General features: G+C 38.3%; 1 protein-coding gene across 3 annotated transcripts in view; it reads right to left on the bottom strand.

Annotated features, from left to right (window-relative positions):
* Positions 1 to 17362, bottom strand: part of LMLN (leishmanolysin like peptidase) — a 90121-nt gene that overhangs the window by 2619 nt on the left and 70140 nt on the right. Inside the window, exons 16-18 of one of the 3 annotated variants that reach the window (XR_013372111.1) lie at positions 13457 to 13667; positions 5453 to 10931; positions 1332 to 5224 (exon numbers count right to left, since the gene is read on the bottom strand). Coding sequence is in view for 2 of the 3 variants with exons in the window: in XM_077883765.1 (XP_077739891.1) it covers positions 5124 to 5224; positions 13457 to 13667 (312 nt within the window). In the remaining variant the exon portion in view is untranslated. Of the gene's footprint in view, positions 1 to 1331; positions 5225 to 5452; positions 10932 to 13456; positions 13668 to 17362 lie in introns of those variants that run through there. The other 2 variants (XM_077883765.1, XM_077883766.1) reach the window with 2 other exon arrangements.

The following is a 17362-nucleotide window of genomic DNA, read 5'->3' as shown; positions in this document are numbered from 1 at the left end:
ATGCTGAGACATGTGACAATAGAGCAAATTCTATTCTTTGTGGTTATCTTGCTTACATTACATTTTCATGACCTCAAGCAGATAAATCAAAATCTTCAAAATATACACATTCATATGTGTGAATGCATGTGAAAATCTCTTCCAAGTTGGTTGTAGCCCTCTTGAAATGTCACTATGAAACCTAATGGGGTTGGGGAGAGGAAGCCAGGGGGTGTTCACATACTGTGACTTGAGTATTTCCAAATGTGATAATGTCAGAAAGTTGTTGAGTCACTGTTTCTGTCTAAATTGAAAAAATTAACTATTAGTGGCATTGAGTGTTAAAGTGGCATTGAGTCTAAGATACTAATGTCTATGAATAAAACCTATGAAATAAGCTATATTTTATGAACATACCCAAAGATAAATAGTATAATATACAAGATGGAGACAGCTTTATCTTCAGTATGCTATGCAAATAATACTGGCTTAATTCAGCTACTTGAAGTAATTTATTACATATAGTTTTAGTTGCTTTTAGGAGATATTTAAAGCTTAAAAAATCTAAATATTATTAAAATTTCCCACAATCAGGTCACACATGCTATGTTTAATCAACTTCATATGGGCAGCCCTGGTGGCTCACTGGTTTAGTGCCACCTTCAGCCTAGGGCCTGATCCTGGAGACCCGGGATTGAGCCCCTCGTGAGGCTCCCTGCATGGGGCCTGCTTCTCCCTCTGCCTGTGTCTCTGCCTCTCTCTTTTTCTCTGTGTCTCTCATGAATAAATAAGTAAAATCTTAAAAAAAAAATCAACTTCATAAAATGTTTGGGTCTATGCCACTGGACGGAATGGCTCCAAGTGCACATGGTGAAAGCATGTTCAGGAGATAGATTCTCCTTTCTCAAACTACATTCAGGTTATGAAGAAGAATCACACTCCAAGACTAAAGCCACAATCTACTTGCTGCTACTCCAGAGTGTGGTATGTGTATGTGCCAGGGTGGTCATGCAAGGAGACTCATAGTCCACAGCATAAAACAAAAGCAACTGGAATAATCTGCAGCCAGAGAAGCTTGACTTGAATTGTTTTAATGTGCTCCTTTTCCTACATAAGTACTTGAGGAGGGCTACTCACTATAGCTTTACATAAGATCTGTCCCTATTCTCTAAGTAGGATAATTTACTCCATTTAAAGTAGAAATTGAATTATTTCACAATAAGCTCCTCATCTTCCCCAAATAGTGCGCATGGCTTGTGTTCTTCATCCAAGTTTTTAAAAATTGATGGTAAGTAAAAAAAAAAAAAAAAAAAAAAAAAAAAAATTGATGGTAAGTAAAGACAAGATACAGATTGGTTTCCATTTTTATTAAAGTTCTGTTTTTTTGTTTTTTGTTTTTTGTTTTTTTTTTTACTAAGGAATACATTACACGTAAAGTTCAATAACACAAATAAAGATTAGTTCTCAAATCTATTTCATTTATCAAAAATGTAAACATAAAAGAAAATAATTTACCATTCCTTTCCCTATCCTGACTGTATTAAAAAAAAAAAAAAAGTCATCCTTTCAGGTTATTTCTTTCTTCAGAATGAGTAGCACAGACGTTATTAAAATATATTCGTCCTCCAGCCAGGGCTGCAAGGACATGGCATGAATGACTAGTGCCCACTGTGAAAAGGGTCTGTGAGGCTGTCACTGACCACTGTCCATCTCCTCTACCAGGACTGCTCAAATGCCCTCAGAGATGGCTCTTCTCTCACCACTCAACGTCCAAGGACACGGACAGCGCTACGGCACTGAGCACAAGACACTGATGAACATGATGTGCAAGCTGGCATACTCCAGGACGCAATCAGAGCCAGCAATGACCTACCGAGTCTGGATGAGCGTTAGTCATAGAATATTAGAGTTGAAAGACTCTGAGAAAGCAGCTAGTCATTTTACAGTTCATCTCATTCAGTAAGTCTTCTATAATATTGAGGAGAATATTGACTAAATTTTATAGAATACTCAGGTATATTTATATATCTTCCTAAAGTCACTTAAACTTCATTAATTTGTTTCATCTTCAAATATTGATAAACTCTAAGCCAACATACTAGGCTGAAGCTAATTTCAAGCATAATTTATAACATTTTAAGAATGTCTATTTGGACTTAACAAAAATAAATATCCTTAAGAAGTAAGTAAGGGAAAAGGACGTTCTTCAGGAGAATATTAGAGGGGTCTACATTAAGACTACCCTAACTGCTTGCCAGTTTCTTTAAAGCTGTCAGCTTAAGTCTGCCTACATGGCTTTTGCTGCCTTCCTGTAAATTCTGTTCTTGAAAACCTGAGAAACAAATTCATTTGTTATTGACAACTGGGACATTAATACTATCAAAATGAACCTAAATCTGAACTGAAAACTGAGGTAGTCTAGTCAGTTTTTATATGCACTCCACACTTTTTGAGTCAGAGACTCTACTGTCTGTCCCCAGATCAGCCACTCCTCCTTCTCCTCCCACCTCACTTCCACCAGTGGCCGCAGTCTGCTAGTCTTCTCAGTGAACCACTTTTGTTAACATAAAGGGCATCCTGCCACAGGATACCAACATTTAGGCCATTTCAAATTCTTCAGTTCAAAGATGAATTCTAGCCTACTAATTCTGCATTAAAATCTCAGATTTTAAGTTTGTTTTTAGAACATGGTCATATTCTAAGTGACTCAAATGTTCCCCTTAATATTTCTTACAGGTTCAGTGGCCTTCTAAGTCTTCAAGGAGTACACTAGGAAGAATCGGTGATCAGCAACCACTCTCAAGACTCGTTGAAGAGGAAGGAAGACACAGGAGCCATTAGTTACCCTCAGAAAGTCAGGATTTCTTAGCCTCGTACTTCATCAAATCCCTTATTTGTGCAGAGAAAACACTAGGGTATCAGATTCCAAGCTTAATAAATATATATAGAAAAAATGTCATCTATAATATTTTCTTCAGAAAGTCATTAGTGCAAATATAATTATATCAATAAAAAATAAAGCAAAAATATATTTCAAGTATAAAAAGCACCATGCTCGGAAACAATACTACCTAAATGGCATTACTGCACAACAGTCAAAATATAATCAAACCTACCACTGTGAATCTCAAATATATTATCCATTGTATTTTTGGTGAAATTCTTTATACAACTTTGCAGGATGATTCATCACAATAGATATATAAATTTAGAGTTTTAGGATTTTCTTTAAAAATACACTCTACACTTTTCTCTGACTTTTAAAGTAAGTGTGACAAAGGCAGAAAACTGAGCACTGGCCTGACACCATTACTATTAGTTTCTCTTTAGCTGAAGTTGTCTATGCTCGAGACTCCCAGCTTTTTTTTACAAATACCTCCAATTTAAAACTGCATGCAAATACATATTTAAAATTTATGCATTAGAAAAAAGCGGCTTTCCTCTATGCTGGGGTGGTAGTTTGGCTCCAATACCAAATAATCAGTTGGAATTACCTTTTAGTAATTATACTGCTTGCTCACTTAACACAATCTCTTAAATGGAGCGCTCAATAACTATATGCTGAGTTAAAGAACCAATGAATGAATGAATGAGTGAAAAAAATCTTGTCCAGGAATTATGTTTATAATGCTGCAGGATTTCATTAGCTGTATAGAGAACTGGGCATTACTAATCATTAATAAATTTCAAATTGGAATTACTAAGAGGGAGTGGTAAGCTCTAGTACCAGAGCAGAATTGCTTCTGAGGATGAGAGTCTACGTGGTAACAAGAGGAGTGTCAAAAGAAGGAAGCAAAAAATTATCATCTCCTTTTACGTTGTTTGTTTTTGCCTGCCAAATCCAGTCCCTTGTCTGTGGTTTCGCTGGATAGTAGGTAGTGACAATGGGAATCTTGTTCATCCATTCATAAATGTTACTAATGAGATGACAGGGCAGTTGGCTACCTTACCAGAGTCATAGTTACTACTGCCATTTACCTGTGCTTCATTGAACTTCTTCATTTTGACATTCAGAGCACTTGGCAGAAATCACACTGAATCAAGAACATCACTTCCTTTTAAAGGACAGGCAATTTTCTGACTTCTGTCGACTGAGTTTTATGTTGTGGGTAAAGGCAGCCCTACTGAATAGGCCCTACACCCAACCTGCACTTTGCTATTAGTAAACAATTCAGACCATCTTGTTTTGACTCATATTTTTCTTCTTATATATGATTTTCAGATAGTAGAAATTCTTCTGTAACAATTTCTTAGCATACTTGCAAGTAACTGCGTATCTCCCTATGTAGTACCATAATTTATCTTCATTTGTCAAAAAGGAATAGTTCTGTTTTTGCTGGATTACAGTTGTCATAATTATTATCTGAAAAACATACAATTATGTTTTCTTCTGTTTGCATGTCTTCAATGTTCTTACAGGGCAGAGTATTTTTCTCTCTCTGCTCCCACAGTTTTTCAAGTCATTATTAAACTACTGGAGAATACACTGAAGGGTCTACCAACACATAATGGTTCAGTAGTAAACTGTCACATAGCTGGTTTGAAAAAGGCAAGCATGGTTAAATCATAAGATGAGCAAAACATAATAAAAAAAAAGCCTCTTAGAATAATGAGGACAATGTTTTAAGTGTATCATGCACAACTATTAAATTCAATATAGGTACAGCAGTGATGTAGAAACCCAATTCAATTACTATCTGTAAGTCAAAGGACAATTTATACTTTTGAGGATAGGATTCATAACTTATTATCTTGTAATAGCTGTTTTTTAAGTTGCTGCAGTATTGATGAACTTTCCCAACATTTTAGGTTAATGAAAATGCTGGGGTATGTAATCACTCTGAAAATTTCACCAATTATCCCATTTTCAAAGGCAAACTTCAGGCAGGTTATATATCTTGACAGATAAAGACATGGTGACTTAGAATTCCTTCTCCTCCTCCAACCTCTGAGGCTGTTGGGCTGCTGCTGAAGAGTGACTGCTGTGAAGTTCTGCTTCAAGGTCCGACTGTGGTCAACACTTCCAAGCCAAAGTCAGGAACATCACTTCTGCCATCTGTACAGGCTGGCACTCACCCAGATTTTGTGCTTTGTTCGGAAGAACATGACACAAAGGAATGTCTTGAGAATTCACTTTTCCACTCCTAGTGCCATGCACACAGAAGAAATCCAGCCAGCAGAGGAAAGAGATTGCCTAGCAGAAGCCAGAGGGTGGCTACGAGGCTAGAGGAACGGGAACAGAGATCTAGGGTAGAAAACAAGAAATTGACTTTCTGGAGACATTTCTGGAATAAATCATACCAACTAAAAACTGACAGATGAGTACAGGTGACTATTAAAAGGTAAACAAGGACCACCTTGGAAAAGAGAATCAAAATTAACTTCCTGAAACCTAGATATGCAAAGTCATTTTTATACATTTATGGAAAAAGAACAAAATATTTTATGGAGGAAGAAAAGATGATGTACCCACCATATCGAAGTTAGGAGCAGCACCCCCAAAAAGAAAGAAGTCTTCAGGAAATATCCCAACAAAGCCTAAGATGCTATAGAGGAAAGTAAATAGTGTTGCAATAAATTTCCCAAGATACAGTCACTTGTGCCAGTGGTGCAATGCCAGCAAACTGAAACTTAGATAACTTTTATGTTCCTCCACTTGACCAGAAACGCAATACCAAGTAAGCTAATCTTCAATTGCTAAGCCAGCTCTGGGTTCTGTACTTATTTCCTTTGTCCTTCATCTTTCTATATAAGGTCAGATATGCCACCCCAGCCAATCAACTTAACCCGGGTACTTGTTTCCTGCTTGCAGTTCTTTTCCCTTATTTTGCAGTTCTCTGTACTCTTGAGAGTGGAGATTGTCTGCTTTATGAAATTTGCTTAGATCAACTAAATTTTCTTTCTGATTAACACAAGGGAATGCGCTATTAACAATTATACCAAGACCATAAGCACATGCACTGTCCAGGTAAACATACGGCCCTGATCTCTAACTACCTACCCATCTATCTGTATCATGCCAGGCTGATACGGAAATGGTAGAAGATTCTATGGTCTTGGGCACTAGGAATAAATTTTAATTTAGCCACAAGTTGTTCTCAGGGCTAAAATGACTTCCTGAAATAATTCTCAGAATGGAAAACATTTTTATTGCAGTCAAGAGAACAGGTCAGCCTGACTTTATTTTAGAATGAGTTGTCCTTTCTAATATTTCGATCAACGAAGAATAAACCAAGATTCAAGTCTGACTTGCTTAAAAGGTGAGAAAAATAATATCAAGGCACCGGAGCTTATTCTTCTGGGCACTAGGCAGTGTGGATGAAGTATTTTTTAAAAATTGTTTTCCTGCCTATAAGCCAGGTAAATCATGGGGAATCTCTATTCTTCAATGGAATCATGCTGGTATTTGTTAAATCTTTTAAAAAATCCCACTTAGTAAGAATGGTCCTTCTCAAAGTGTAGTCCTTGTGTCAACAATATCAGCATTACCCTGGAACTTGTTAAAAATGCAAATTTGCAGGCTCCAACCCAGATCTTTTGAACCTGAAATTCTTGATTTTAACATGATTCTGATGCATGCTAAAGTTTGAGAACTTCTGACTTAGGACTTCACTATCTAATATGGCAGCCGCAGCTGTATGTGCTACTTAAATCTAAATTAATTAAGATAAAATAGTTTCTCACATTAACCACACTTTACATCTTCAACAGTCATATGTGACTAATGACTATTGTATTGGACAGTGCAAACTATGGAACATTTCCATCAACCCAGAAAGTCCTATGGGATAAATTCTGGCTTAGAGCATCAGGTAGAGTGGTTCTGGCTGCATTAAGGAATGGATCCTAGAGAGACTAACAACACAGGCATATTCCTTTATCTCTTGATTTTCAATTTGGCCCAAAGGAAACAGGAGAACTATCATTTCTCTACTGTTGGTACTAAAATTTAACAAGCTATTAAAACATTAATGGCAGTTCTGGAACATTTGTTCTTCAAAAACACTGCACTTTCTGTGCAAATACTAATTGAAATTAAAAGATTCAAATAGAGGGTTTCAAAATGAATTAGAGACAATAAGATCTGGGTTTTTATCTGAACTTCATTATTTATTAGTTCATGGATAATACATTATTTAATCTCTTTATTCCTTAGTTTTCTCATGTGTAAAACAATAATTCCTACCTCATTAGATTTTGTGACAGTTAAATGCAATGTTATAGACATAAAGCACTTGGCAAAGTGTCTAGCATTCAATAAATGGAAACAAAAACAACCCCTAAGATCTAAAGAGACTAGAAAGAAGTCAGAAATAAATCTTTCATAGTCACTAATGGAAAACTCTCTTAGGCAATACAGAACAACTATCTAGTCACACTCTAATCACATTCTAGCATTTAGAAATGACAACTAGAGAAAAGGAGAGAGAAAACAAGGAGTTCTACGTTCTAAGAGAAATTACAAATAAAAGAAAAGGTTATGTGAACTAACACCTAAGAACAACAACAATCAGAAGAATTTAGGGAGAAGAATATTTTTTACACTTCCTCCAGAATATTAGCATGTTTAATGTTTTAAAGGCATGTCTAAAAACTTAAAAACTTTCATAAAACAAATAGATTAGGGGTGATCATTTGTTTAATAAGCTTCATCATAGGTTAATTCTAATTATTAGAATTAAATGTATTAGTATTTCTCATACAAATACATTTAAAGCATCAAAATATTTTTAGAAGTTTGGGGGGTCATAAAAAAGTATTAAACAGAAACAAACTATTTACCTGAAAGAAATATCTGTCATAGTTTCTTTTTTTTTTTTTTTAAGATTTTATTTATTTATTCATGAGAGACACAGAGAGAGAGGCAGAGACACAGGCAGAGGGAGAAGCAGGCTCCATGCAAGGAGCCCAACGTGAGACTCGATCCCAGGTCTCCAGGATCAGGCCCTGGGCTGAAGGCAGGAGCTAAACTGCTGAGCCACCTGGGCTGCCCTCTGTCATAGTTTCTGACACAATGAATATTCAGTAAAGGCTCAGGATGCTCCGTGAACACATTAACAAATATGGTAAGTCAGGATATTTTAGAATTTCAACAGTGATGTGTATGTTTAAAAAGTAAGGCCTAAGGGACGCCTGGGTGGCTCAGTGGTTGAGCATCTGCCTTTGGTTTAGATCATGATCCTGGGGTCCTGGGATCAAGTCCCACTTTGGTTCCCTGAGGGGAGCCTGCTTCTCCCTCTGCCTCTGCCTCTCTCTCGGTATCTCTCGTGAATAAAAAAAAAAAAAAAAAAAAAAAAAAGCAAGGCCTAAAATAATCTATTCTTGTAATAGTTATATATTTTTCAAAATTGTAGTAGTGGGGGCATCTGGGTGGCTCAGGTCACGATCTCAGGGTCCTGAGACTGAGCCCAACATGGGGCTCCCTGCTCAGCAGGGAGTCTGCTTCTCCTTCTCCCTCTGCCCCTCCCCATACTTGTGCACACTCTCTTTCAAATAAATATAATCTTTAAAAAAATTGTAGTAGTGATTTGGCAGTTGCAACACTCTTCTGAGCCTCCTTCCTCATAGAAATGGGTAAGTTAATAGGGAAATCAAGCACATCCTAGCAGCACCATATCAGAAGGGTGACTGATAAGCAGGGAGCAGAATAAGCAGAGTCTAAGGTGCAGACTATGCAGGTGGAGGGGTGGGTGGTTTGCCATCTTTACCCCCCACCTTCTTTTAATAGATTCACTTGTCCAAGAAGGGGAAATAATTATCTCATAGCCTCTTTACCTGGTCTGGATTTCCCCTCTTTCCCAGACATTTTTCTACAGTACTCCTAAGACTCTCACCCCTGAACCAGCTGGGATAACTATTTCAACTCTAACTGCCAATGGCTCAATATCTGCTCCTCTCTTGGACAATGAAATGGTGATAGATCTTACAGTTAACTGAGATCAGGCCTGAGGATGGGAACTCCATCAGAACCACCTAACTTGTGGACTGTCAGCCCTCTTGTTCCAGCCAAAGCAATTTGACATTTACAACAAAATTAAGTCATCCTATCAGCTTCATATTAAAAGCTGGGACACCTGGGTGGCTCAGCGGTTGAGCATCTGCCTTTGGCTCAGAGCGTGATCCCAGGGTCCCTGGATCGAGTTCCGCCTCGGGTTCCCTGTGTGGCGCCTGCTTCTCCCTCGGCCTATGTCTCTGCCTCTCTCTCTCTGTCTCTCATGAATAAATAAATAAAACCTTTAAAAAAAAAAAGTAAAAGTTAACTAAGAGTATTGAACACTATTTGTACTATTTACCACACCAAAAGTACCTAAGATCTTATATAATTTCAAATAATTCATTGTGTTATTACTATTACAACTGTAGAAAACAGCTAATACCCAAAGTTCTTCTTTTTTTTTTTTTTTAATCCCCAAAGTTCTGTGAAGAAAAGAGCTAACATAGAAGGCCTGAGATTGCCATCCTTCAAAGTCCTACTTGCAAGGATGGCTTTTAGCTGGTGTCTGAGAACAGGTTCCCGCCCAACTTCACAGTAGTGGCCTCTTTCCCTTTGCTGACTGTGCCCTGTATCTCTTCACTATAACAAATCTTAGCCACAAGTACAAAGACAGCCTGAGTCCTGTGAGTCCTAGAGAGTCACCAAACCCAGAGGTGGTCTCAGGCCCCCCGGGGCACCCCACATGAACCAGTCTCCTAAAACTCACACTCTACTTATCAGTTCATGTCTGTAGAAAGCCCCCAGGGGGGATCCCTGGGTGGCGCAGTGGTTTGGCGCCTGCCTTTGGCCCAGGGCGCGATCCTGGAGACCCGGGATCGAATCCCACGTCGGGCTCCCGGTGCATGGAGCCTGCTTCTCCCTCTGCCTGTGTCTCTGCCTCATTCTCTCTCTCTCTCTGTGACTATCACAAATAAATAAAAATTAAAAAAAAAAAAAAAAAAAAAGAAAGCCCCCAGGGTTGGGAAAGAAAGGAAACTAAATCTTAGAGGTGGAGAAAGTCTGAGGTATAAATGAATGTAGCCCTCCATTTTCAACCAGACTGTGGAACAGGCAAAGGGCTACACAGTTCCATTAAAAAAAAAAAAAAAAAAACCTCCAACTGAGAAAATGAAATTGTGCATAACATCTTTATTATTCACTTCTAAAAATGTCAGACTATGATAAAATCACATAGGTCATTTAATTAAAATCTCAGAGTTATTTAATTAAAATCTCATAGATCTTAGGTCAGAGCTTTAATTGAGAATTCATGAATTCTACTTTTATAACTCTCAGAAACGGGCCATCAGTCTTAGCTTACACATCTTCAATAATGGGAAATGCCCCATTCTCAAGGCAGTTCTTTCCTTTACTCTCCTGGACTAATGATTGAAAGGATTTAACTGAAATATGTCTCCCTACAACTTTGTTCTGTTAGTCTCAATTCTACTCTAGAGTCTGAGACAATGAGAAAAAATATACCTCAGTGAAAACCACTTTGCCTCTACTAGCCCATCTTTCTTTATCACTTTGTGCAGGTGTTTTTGTGTCCCTGCACCTTTCTCTTCTTTGTGTACCGGTATGTGAATCCCTTCTTTAAGTATCTTTTCCAGTGTCTTTTCCTTTCTTCTACCTCACCTACTCGTAACACAGGCATACTTCCGAGATATTGTGAGTTCGGTTCCAGACCACCACAATTAGGCAAGTATTGCAATAAGGCAAGTCAAATGAATTTTTTGTTCCTGGTGGATTTAAAAATTGTATTTACACTGTACTGAAGGCTATTAAATGTGCAATAGCATATGTCTAAAAAAATGTACAGACCTTAATTTAAAAGTACTTTGTTGCTCAAAACTTCTAAGCATTATCTGAACTTTCTAGAAGTCTTTTTGGCTGGTGGAGGGTCTTGATTTGACGTTGACGGCTGCTGACTGGTTAGGGTGGTAGCTGCTGAAGGTTAGGGTGGTTCTGGCAATTTCTTAAAATAAGACAACAATGAAGTTTGTCACATTGATTGACCTTTCCTCTCACAAATGATTTATTTCGCTGTAGCACATGATGCTATTAGATAGCATTTTACCCACAGAACTTTTTTCAGAATTGGAATCAATTCTCTCAAACTCTGCCACTGATTTATCAACTAAGTTTGATAAATCCTTTGTTGTCCTATCAATAATCTTCACAGGAGGTGCACCAAGACTAGTTTCCATCTCAAAAAACCACTTTCTTTCCTCATCTGTAAGAAGCAACTCCCTCATCCATTCAAGTTTTATCATGAGATTGCATCAATTTAGTCACATCTTCATGTCCGACTTCTAATTCTAGTCCTCTTACTGTTTCCCCCACATCTGTGCTTACTTCCTCCCCTGAAGTCTTGGACTCTCAAAGTCATCCATGAGGGTTGAAATCATCTTCTAAATTCCTGTGAATGTGGGTATTTTGACTTCTTCTCCAGAATCACGAATGTTCTTAATGGCATTTAGAATCGGGAACCCTTGCCAGAAGATTTTCAATTTACTTTGCTCAAATCCATCAGAAGAATCACTATCTATATCTTATAAAATATATTTCTTAAATAGGAAGACTTGAAAGGCAAGATTACCCCTTGATCTGTGGGCTGCAGAATGGATGCTGTGTTAGTGGATATGAAAACAACATGAATCTCATGGCTCATTTCCCTGGAGCTCCTGGATGACCAGGTGTATTCACAACGAGCAGTAATTTTTAAAAGGAATCCTTTTTTTCTGAGAAGTAAGTCTCAATAGTGGGCTTGAAATAGTAAACCATGCTGCAACAGATGTGCTGTCATCCAGGCTTGTTTCATTTACAGAGCAAAGGCAGAGAGGATCTGGTCTAATTCCTAAGGGCCCTAGGATTGTCAGAATGGTAAATGAGCACTGGCTTCAATTTCAAGTTCCTGCATTAGCCCCTAACAAGAGAGCCAACCTATCCTTGGAAGCTTTGAAGCCAGGCCTGACTTCTCTCTAGCTATGAATGACCTAGATGGCATCTTCTTCCATTGGAAGCTTCATCTACATTGAAGATCTGTTGTTTAGTATAGCCACTTCCACTACATCTGAGCTAGATCTTCTGGATAATTTGCTGCAGCTAATACAACAGCACCTGCTGCTTGCCCTTACACTTTTATGTTACAGAGACAGCTTCTTTCCTTAATCTCATGAAACAACCTCTGCTAGCTTTCAACTTTTCTTCTGCAGCTTCCTCACTTCTCTTAGCCTTCCTAGAATTAACTGAAGAGAATTAGAGCCTTGCTCTGGGTTAGTTTGGCTTAAGAGAATGTTGTGGCTGGTTTGATCTTCTATCCAGATAACTCGGACTTTCTTCATATAAGAAATAAGGTTGTTTCACTTTTTAAAAATCATTCCTGTTTGTATTCACTGTAATATCATTTTTCATTTCAAGAACTTTTCCTGTGCAATCACAACTTGGCTAACTGACATGACTAGCTTTTGACATGCCTTCCTCACTAAGTTGAGTCATTTCTAGCTTTTGATTTAAAGTGACAAACATGTGATTCTTCCTTTAACTCGAACACTTAGAGGACATGGTAGGGTCATTAATTGGCCTAATTTCAATATTGTATCTAAGGGAATAGGGAGGACTGAGGAAGGGGAAGGAAATGGGAATGCTGGTAGATGGAAAATGTCAGAACACACAGAATTACCAATTAGGTTCACTGTTTTATGAGTGTGGTTCCTGGTGCCTCCCAAAGAACACACTACAATAATAACATCAAAGATCACTGACCAGAGTTCACCATAATAATAATTAAAAAGTTTAAAACGCTGTAAGAATTACCAGAGTGTGACACAGAGATGTGAACTGAGCCAATGCTCTTGGGAAAGTGGTGCTCAGTACTGGCAGAGCTGCTGACACAGTTGGCACACACCTTTCATTATATTTATTTGAGAGAGAAAGAGAGAGAGTGTGCATGAGAGAGAGCATGAGCAAGTGGAAGGGAGAAGCAGACTCCCTGCCGAGCAGGGAGCTGGATGACTTGACCCCAGGACCTGAGCAGATGGCAGACACTTAACCAACTGAACCACTCAGGAGCCCTCCATTTGTAATAAGTGCAGTATCTGTGAGGTGCAATAAAGTAAAGAAGAATAAAATGAGGTATGCCTATATAACTGAAATACATTTAACTGCTTTTTGCGTTTAATGAGAATTTTGTTTACACTTGATTTCAAAATGAATGGTGGAAACATTATTTTTATAATCTTGAATGAATTTTATTTATTTATTTATTTTTTTTTGCAAATCAGAGGATCTTTAGACAGAAAAGTTCCTTATCCTTGCTCTTACTGAACAGAAGTGTCATATTTACTTACCTTCAATTTCTAACAATGTGGGAAGGAGGCTTTCTCAAAACTGCAATTAGAAGAGAAGATGCTCCACCTGTTTTAGAGTTTCCTTGAAGGGAATTTCCAACATTATATAAGAATAGTCCTGGTCTTTACTCCAATCACAGAGACTACTCACCTAGTGGCAGAGCTCGGGTCAAGTTAGCAGCTGGAGGATCTCTTTCTGGAGGACAGAGCTCACAGAAGTCCCAACAAGATGGGCAGAGTAGGTTACCGTCATGAATCCAGCCATTCATCTGAATACTGACGGGGAGGACCTGTCCAGCTCGACTACACAAATATGAAGTGTTCTGAACCCAAACTGTCAGACCTTGAGGAGAACAAGAAACCTTTAAATAGGAAAAGAAAAAATCAGGTCAATAAGATTCTCGTATATGATATTATGAGCCTTTTTTCACCTACAGGAAAATACATTAGAATTTACTAAAAATGTTGACTGACTATAAAACACAATTTGGGATATAGGCATATCTTTAATCTCATATAAAGTTAAATTATTCAGGTCTAAAAGAACTTTCACTCTGGGGTAGCAGTTCTTAAACTTTTACTTTAGCACTTTCAAAAAAATCTGAGGAAAGCTATGGACACTTTTCTGTAAATATATAAGACAACACACAACTTACAATTTGGATTCATAGACCCCTGAAGCCAAGCTGTCAAGAATAACATTTCTGTAGGGGCACCTGGCTGGTTCAGTCGTGGAACATGCAATGCAACTCTTGATCTCAGGATTGTAAGTTTGAGTTCCACACTGGGTGTGGAGACTAGTGAAATATAAAAAACTTACAAAAAAAATAATAAAACCTTAAAAAAAGCATTTCAGTAGATTATAGTATCCTCATTATACTTCAGCTGAAACCTTTGTGAAAGAGCCATTATTCAGTATGTCATTTTCTCCACACGTCATAAATTTTGTAAATCAAATTTTTATTAGTTATTTTAAATTATAAAAATAATATATGCTCATTGTAAAAAAAAAAAAAAAAGGTAATACACAGAAATGTGCATAGTAAAAGTTTTTTACTCTTTTTCACTATCCCAGATCTGCTCAGGTATAAAAATGGTCCTAGTGATTATACATGGATTGGTAACATCTTTAAAGGTAAGACTCAGGACACCTGGGTGGCTCAGTGGTTGAATGTCTGTCTTTGGCTCAGGGCATGATTCTGGGATTCTGGGATTGAGTCCTGCATCAGGCTCCCTGTGAGAAGCCTGCCTGTCCCTCTGCCTGTGTCTCTACCTCTCTCTCTCTGTCTCTCATGAATAAATAAATAAAATCTTTTTAAAAAATAAATAAATAAAGGTAAGACTCATATCTTAACTGCAAGGGGTAACTAATAAAGTCAATTTTATTTTATTATTTAAGACTTTATTTATTTATTCATGAGAGAGACACGTGCACACACACACACACAGAGGCGGAAACACAGGCAGAGGGAGAAGCAGACTCCATGCAGGGAGCCCGATGGGGGACTCGATCCCGGGTCTCCAGGTTCACGCCCTGGGCTGAAGGCAGTGCTAAACCGCTGAGCCACCTGGGCTGCCCTAAAGCTAACTTATTTTTTTTTTTTTTTTTTTTTTTTTTTTGTTTTTTTGTTTTTTTAAAGCTAACTTAAAAAAAAAAAAAAAAAAAAGAATTTTTCTTTTCTTTTCTTTCTTCTTTCTTTTCTTTCTCCTTTCTCTTTCTTTCTTTCTTTCTTTCTTTCTTTCTTTCTTTCTTTCTTTCTTTCTTTCTTTCTTTTTCTTTCTTCCTTTCCTTTCTCTCTCTCTCTCTCTCTCTTTCTGAGATAGGGAGGTGTACAAGGGACAGAAGGGGAAGGGCATGGAATCTGGAGCAGACTCTAGGTTAAGCGTGAAGCCCAAAAAAGGGCTCCATCTTATGACCATGAGATCATGACCTGAGCCCAAACCAAGACGATGTTTAAACAACTGAACCACCCAGGTGCTCCCATTAAAGCTAACATTTTTTTTTAATTTAAGATTTTATTTATTTATTCATGAGAGACACACAGAGAGAGGTAGAGACATAGGCAGGGGGAAAAGCAGGCTCCCTGAGGGGAACCTGATGCAGGACTCGATCCCAGGATCCCAGGATCAGGATTCGAGCCAAAGGCAGATGCTCAACCACTGAGCCACCCAGGCATCCCTAAAGCTAGCTTTTTTTTTTTTTTTCTAAAGCTAACTTTTAAACAATTTTAAATGTCTTCTTCAAAGGTGTTTCTTTCTTCTTCTTCTTTTTTTTTTTTTTAAAGATTTTATTTATTTATTGAGAGATACAGAGAGAGAGAGAGAGAGAGGCAGAGACACAGGCAGAGGGAGAAGCAGACTCCATGCAGGGAGCTCTATGCGGGACTCGATCCTGTGATTCCGGGATCATGCCGTGGGCTGAAGGCAGGTGCTAAACCACTGAGTCACCCAGGGATCCCCATTCAAAGGTGTTTTCTTTTTCTTTTTTCTTTTTTTAAAAAAATATTTTATTTATTTATTCATGAGAGACACAGGGAGAGAGAGGCAAAGACACAGACAGAGGGAGAAGCAGGCTCCATGCACTGGGAGCCTGATGTGGGACTAGATCCTGGGCCTCCAGGATCACGCCCTGGGCCAAAGGCAGGTGCTAAACCGCTGAGCCACCCAGGGATCCTTCAAAGGTGTTTTCTAAAAAGACTTCTCACTAATTTCAATTATGCTACTTCACTTTAAATATTTCTGGAACTTCTCTCCTGGGCCTATCTTCAAACCAAGTGTGTGATTCTGAGTAAGTCTGATGGTGGCAAATTTTTACTTTGTAAGTCAATGTAATTTTTAGAAATACTCCAAAATTGCCCAGAACCAACTTTGATAAAGGTAGTTGACTAAACTAGTTAACATTAAGTTAATATGGGTGTGATGCAAAATACTACATTTGATTTTCTTAGGAGGCTATTAAACTATTACTAAAGGCAATTTCAAAAGAGGGGTTCCAAAAATGTATTTCAACAACTGAGTCATTTTTAAAATGACTCTAACATCAACTAAGTTTAAATATAATACTAATTTGGAAATTTAAGTTCTAATAAGCTCAAGAAAACAAAGTGTAACCTCTTCCGTAAGTCTGTCCCACATCTAGTTAGCACTGCCATAACTACAGTGCAATGTAATTATTCTTTTAAGTGAGAATTGCCTGAATACTGTGCTCAGTGGCCAAAAAGGATACCAAAGAAGCCCATGACACAGTGCCTGTCCTGTAACGGCTTTAACTGAGGCAAGAAGGGTGGCATATGAATCCCCCTTGCCCCCAGATTTAATAGTGTCAGACTGTTTTATGATTAAGAGTCAATGTTGGAAGGTGAAGGGACTGTAAAGTATCCTTCAAACAGAGAAGGCACTGTGAGACTGAAAACTGAAGCAGGCATCTCCATACACTTTAATTCAGGGAGGATTGGGCAGATAGTGATCTGGACAGCTGTGTAGCTTTGCTCTTCTCTGCAAAGTGCAGACTTCAGTCTTCAGATTTTATAAAGCAAGGTGACAAGCAGAAGGTCATGTAGTAAGATCAAAAGGCTCACATGCACTTCAAAGATTTCACAAGCATCCAACAGAACACTGATCTTTAATAAACCTGCGGTGCCTGGACGCCTGGGTGGCTCAGTGGTGGAGTGTCTGCCTTTGGCTCAGGGTGTGATGCCAGAGTCCTGGGATGGAGTCCCACATTGGGCTCCCTGCGGAGAGCCTGCTTTTCCCTCTGCTTGTGTCTCTCCCTCTCTTTCTCTCTGTGTCTCTCATGAATAAATAAATCAAATCTTAAAAAAAAAAAAAAAAAAAAAAAAGACCTGTGGTGCCATCTGTGAGTCAGGAGGAGGAAAGACTACGTTATCTCTAATAGATTCATGGAAGGCGAAAGCAAGCCTCCCTGCATTCCAGCCTTGGCAGGCATTTCTAAGGTATGTATATTAATCTCCAAGGGGCCTGGAACACATAACCCCAAGAGAGTTCATCAATCAGACATGAACAAGGTGGAGGGCTAAAGATGGAATCAGTATTGTCA

Source organism: Canis aureus, chromosome 35, assembly GCF_053574225.1.
Source record: "Canis aureus isolate CA01 chromosome 35, VMU_Caureus_v.1.0, whole genome shotgun sequence".
NCBI classification, from domain to species: Eukaryota; Metazoa; Chordata; class Mammalia; order Carnivora; family Canidae; genus Canis; species Canis aureus.
Note: the sequence above shows the minus strand (reverse complement) of the source record. Positions and strands in the feature narration are given on the sequence as shown.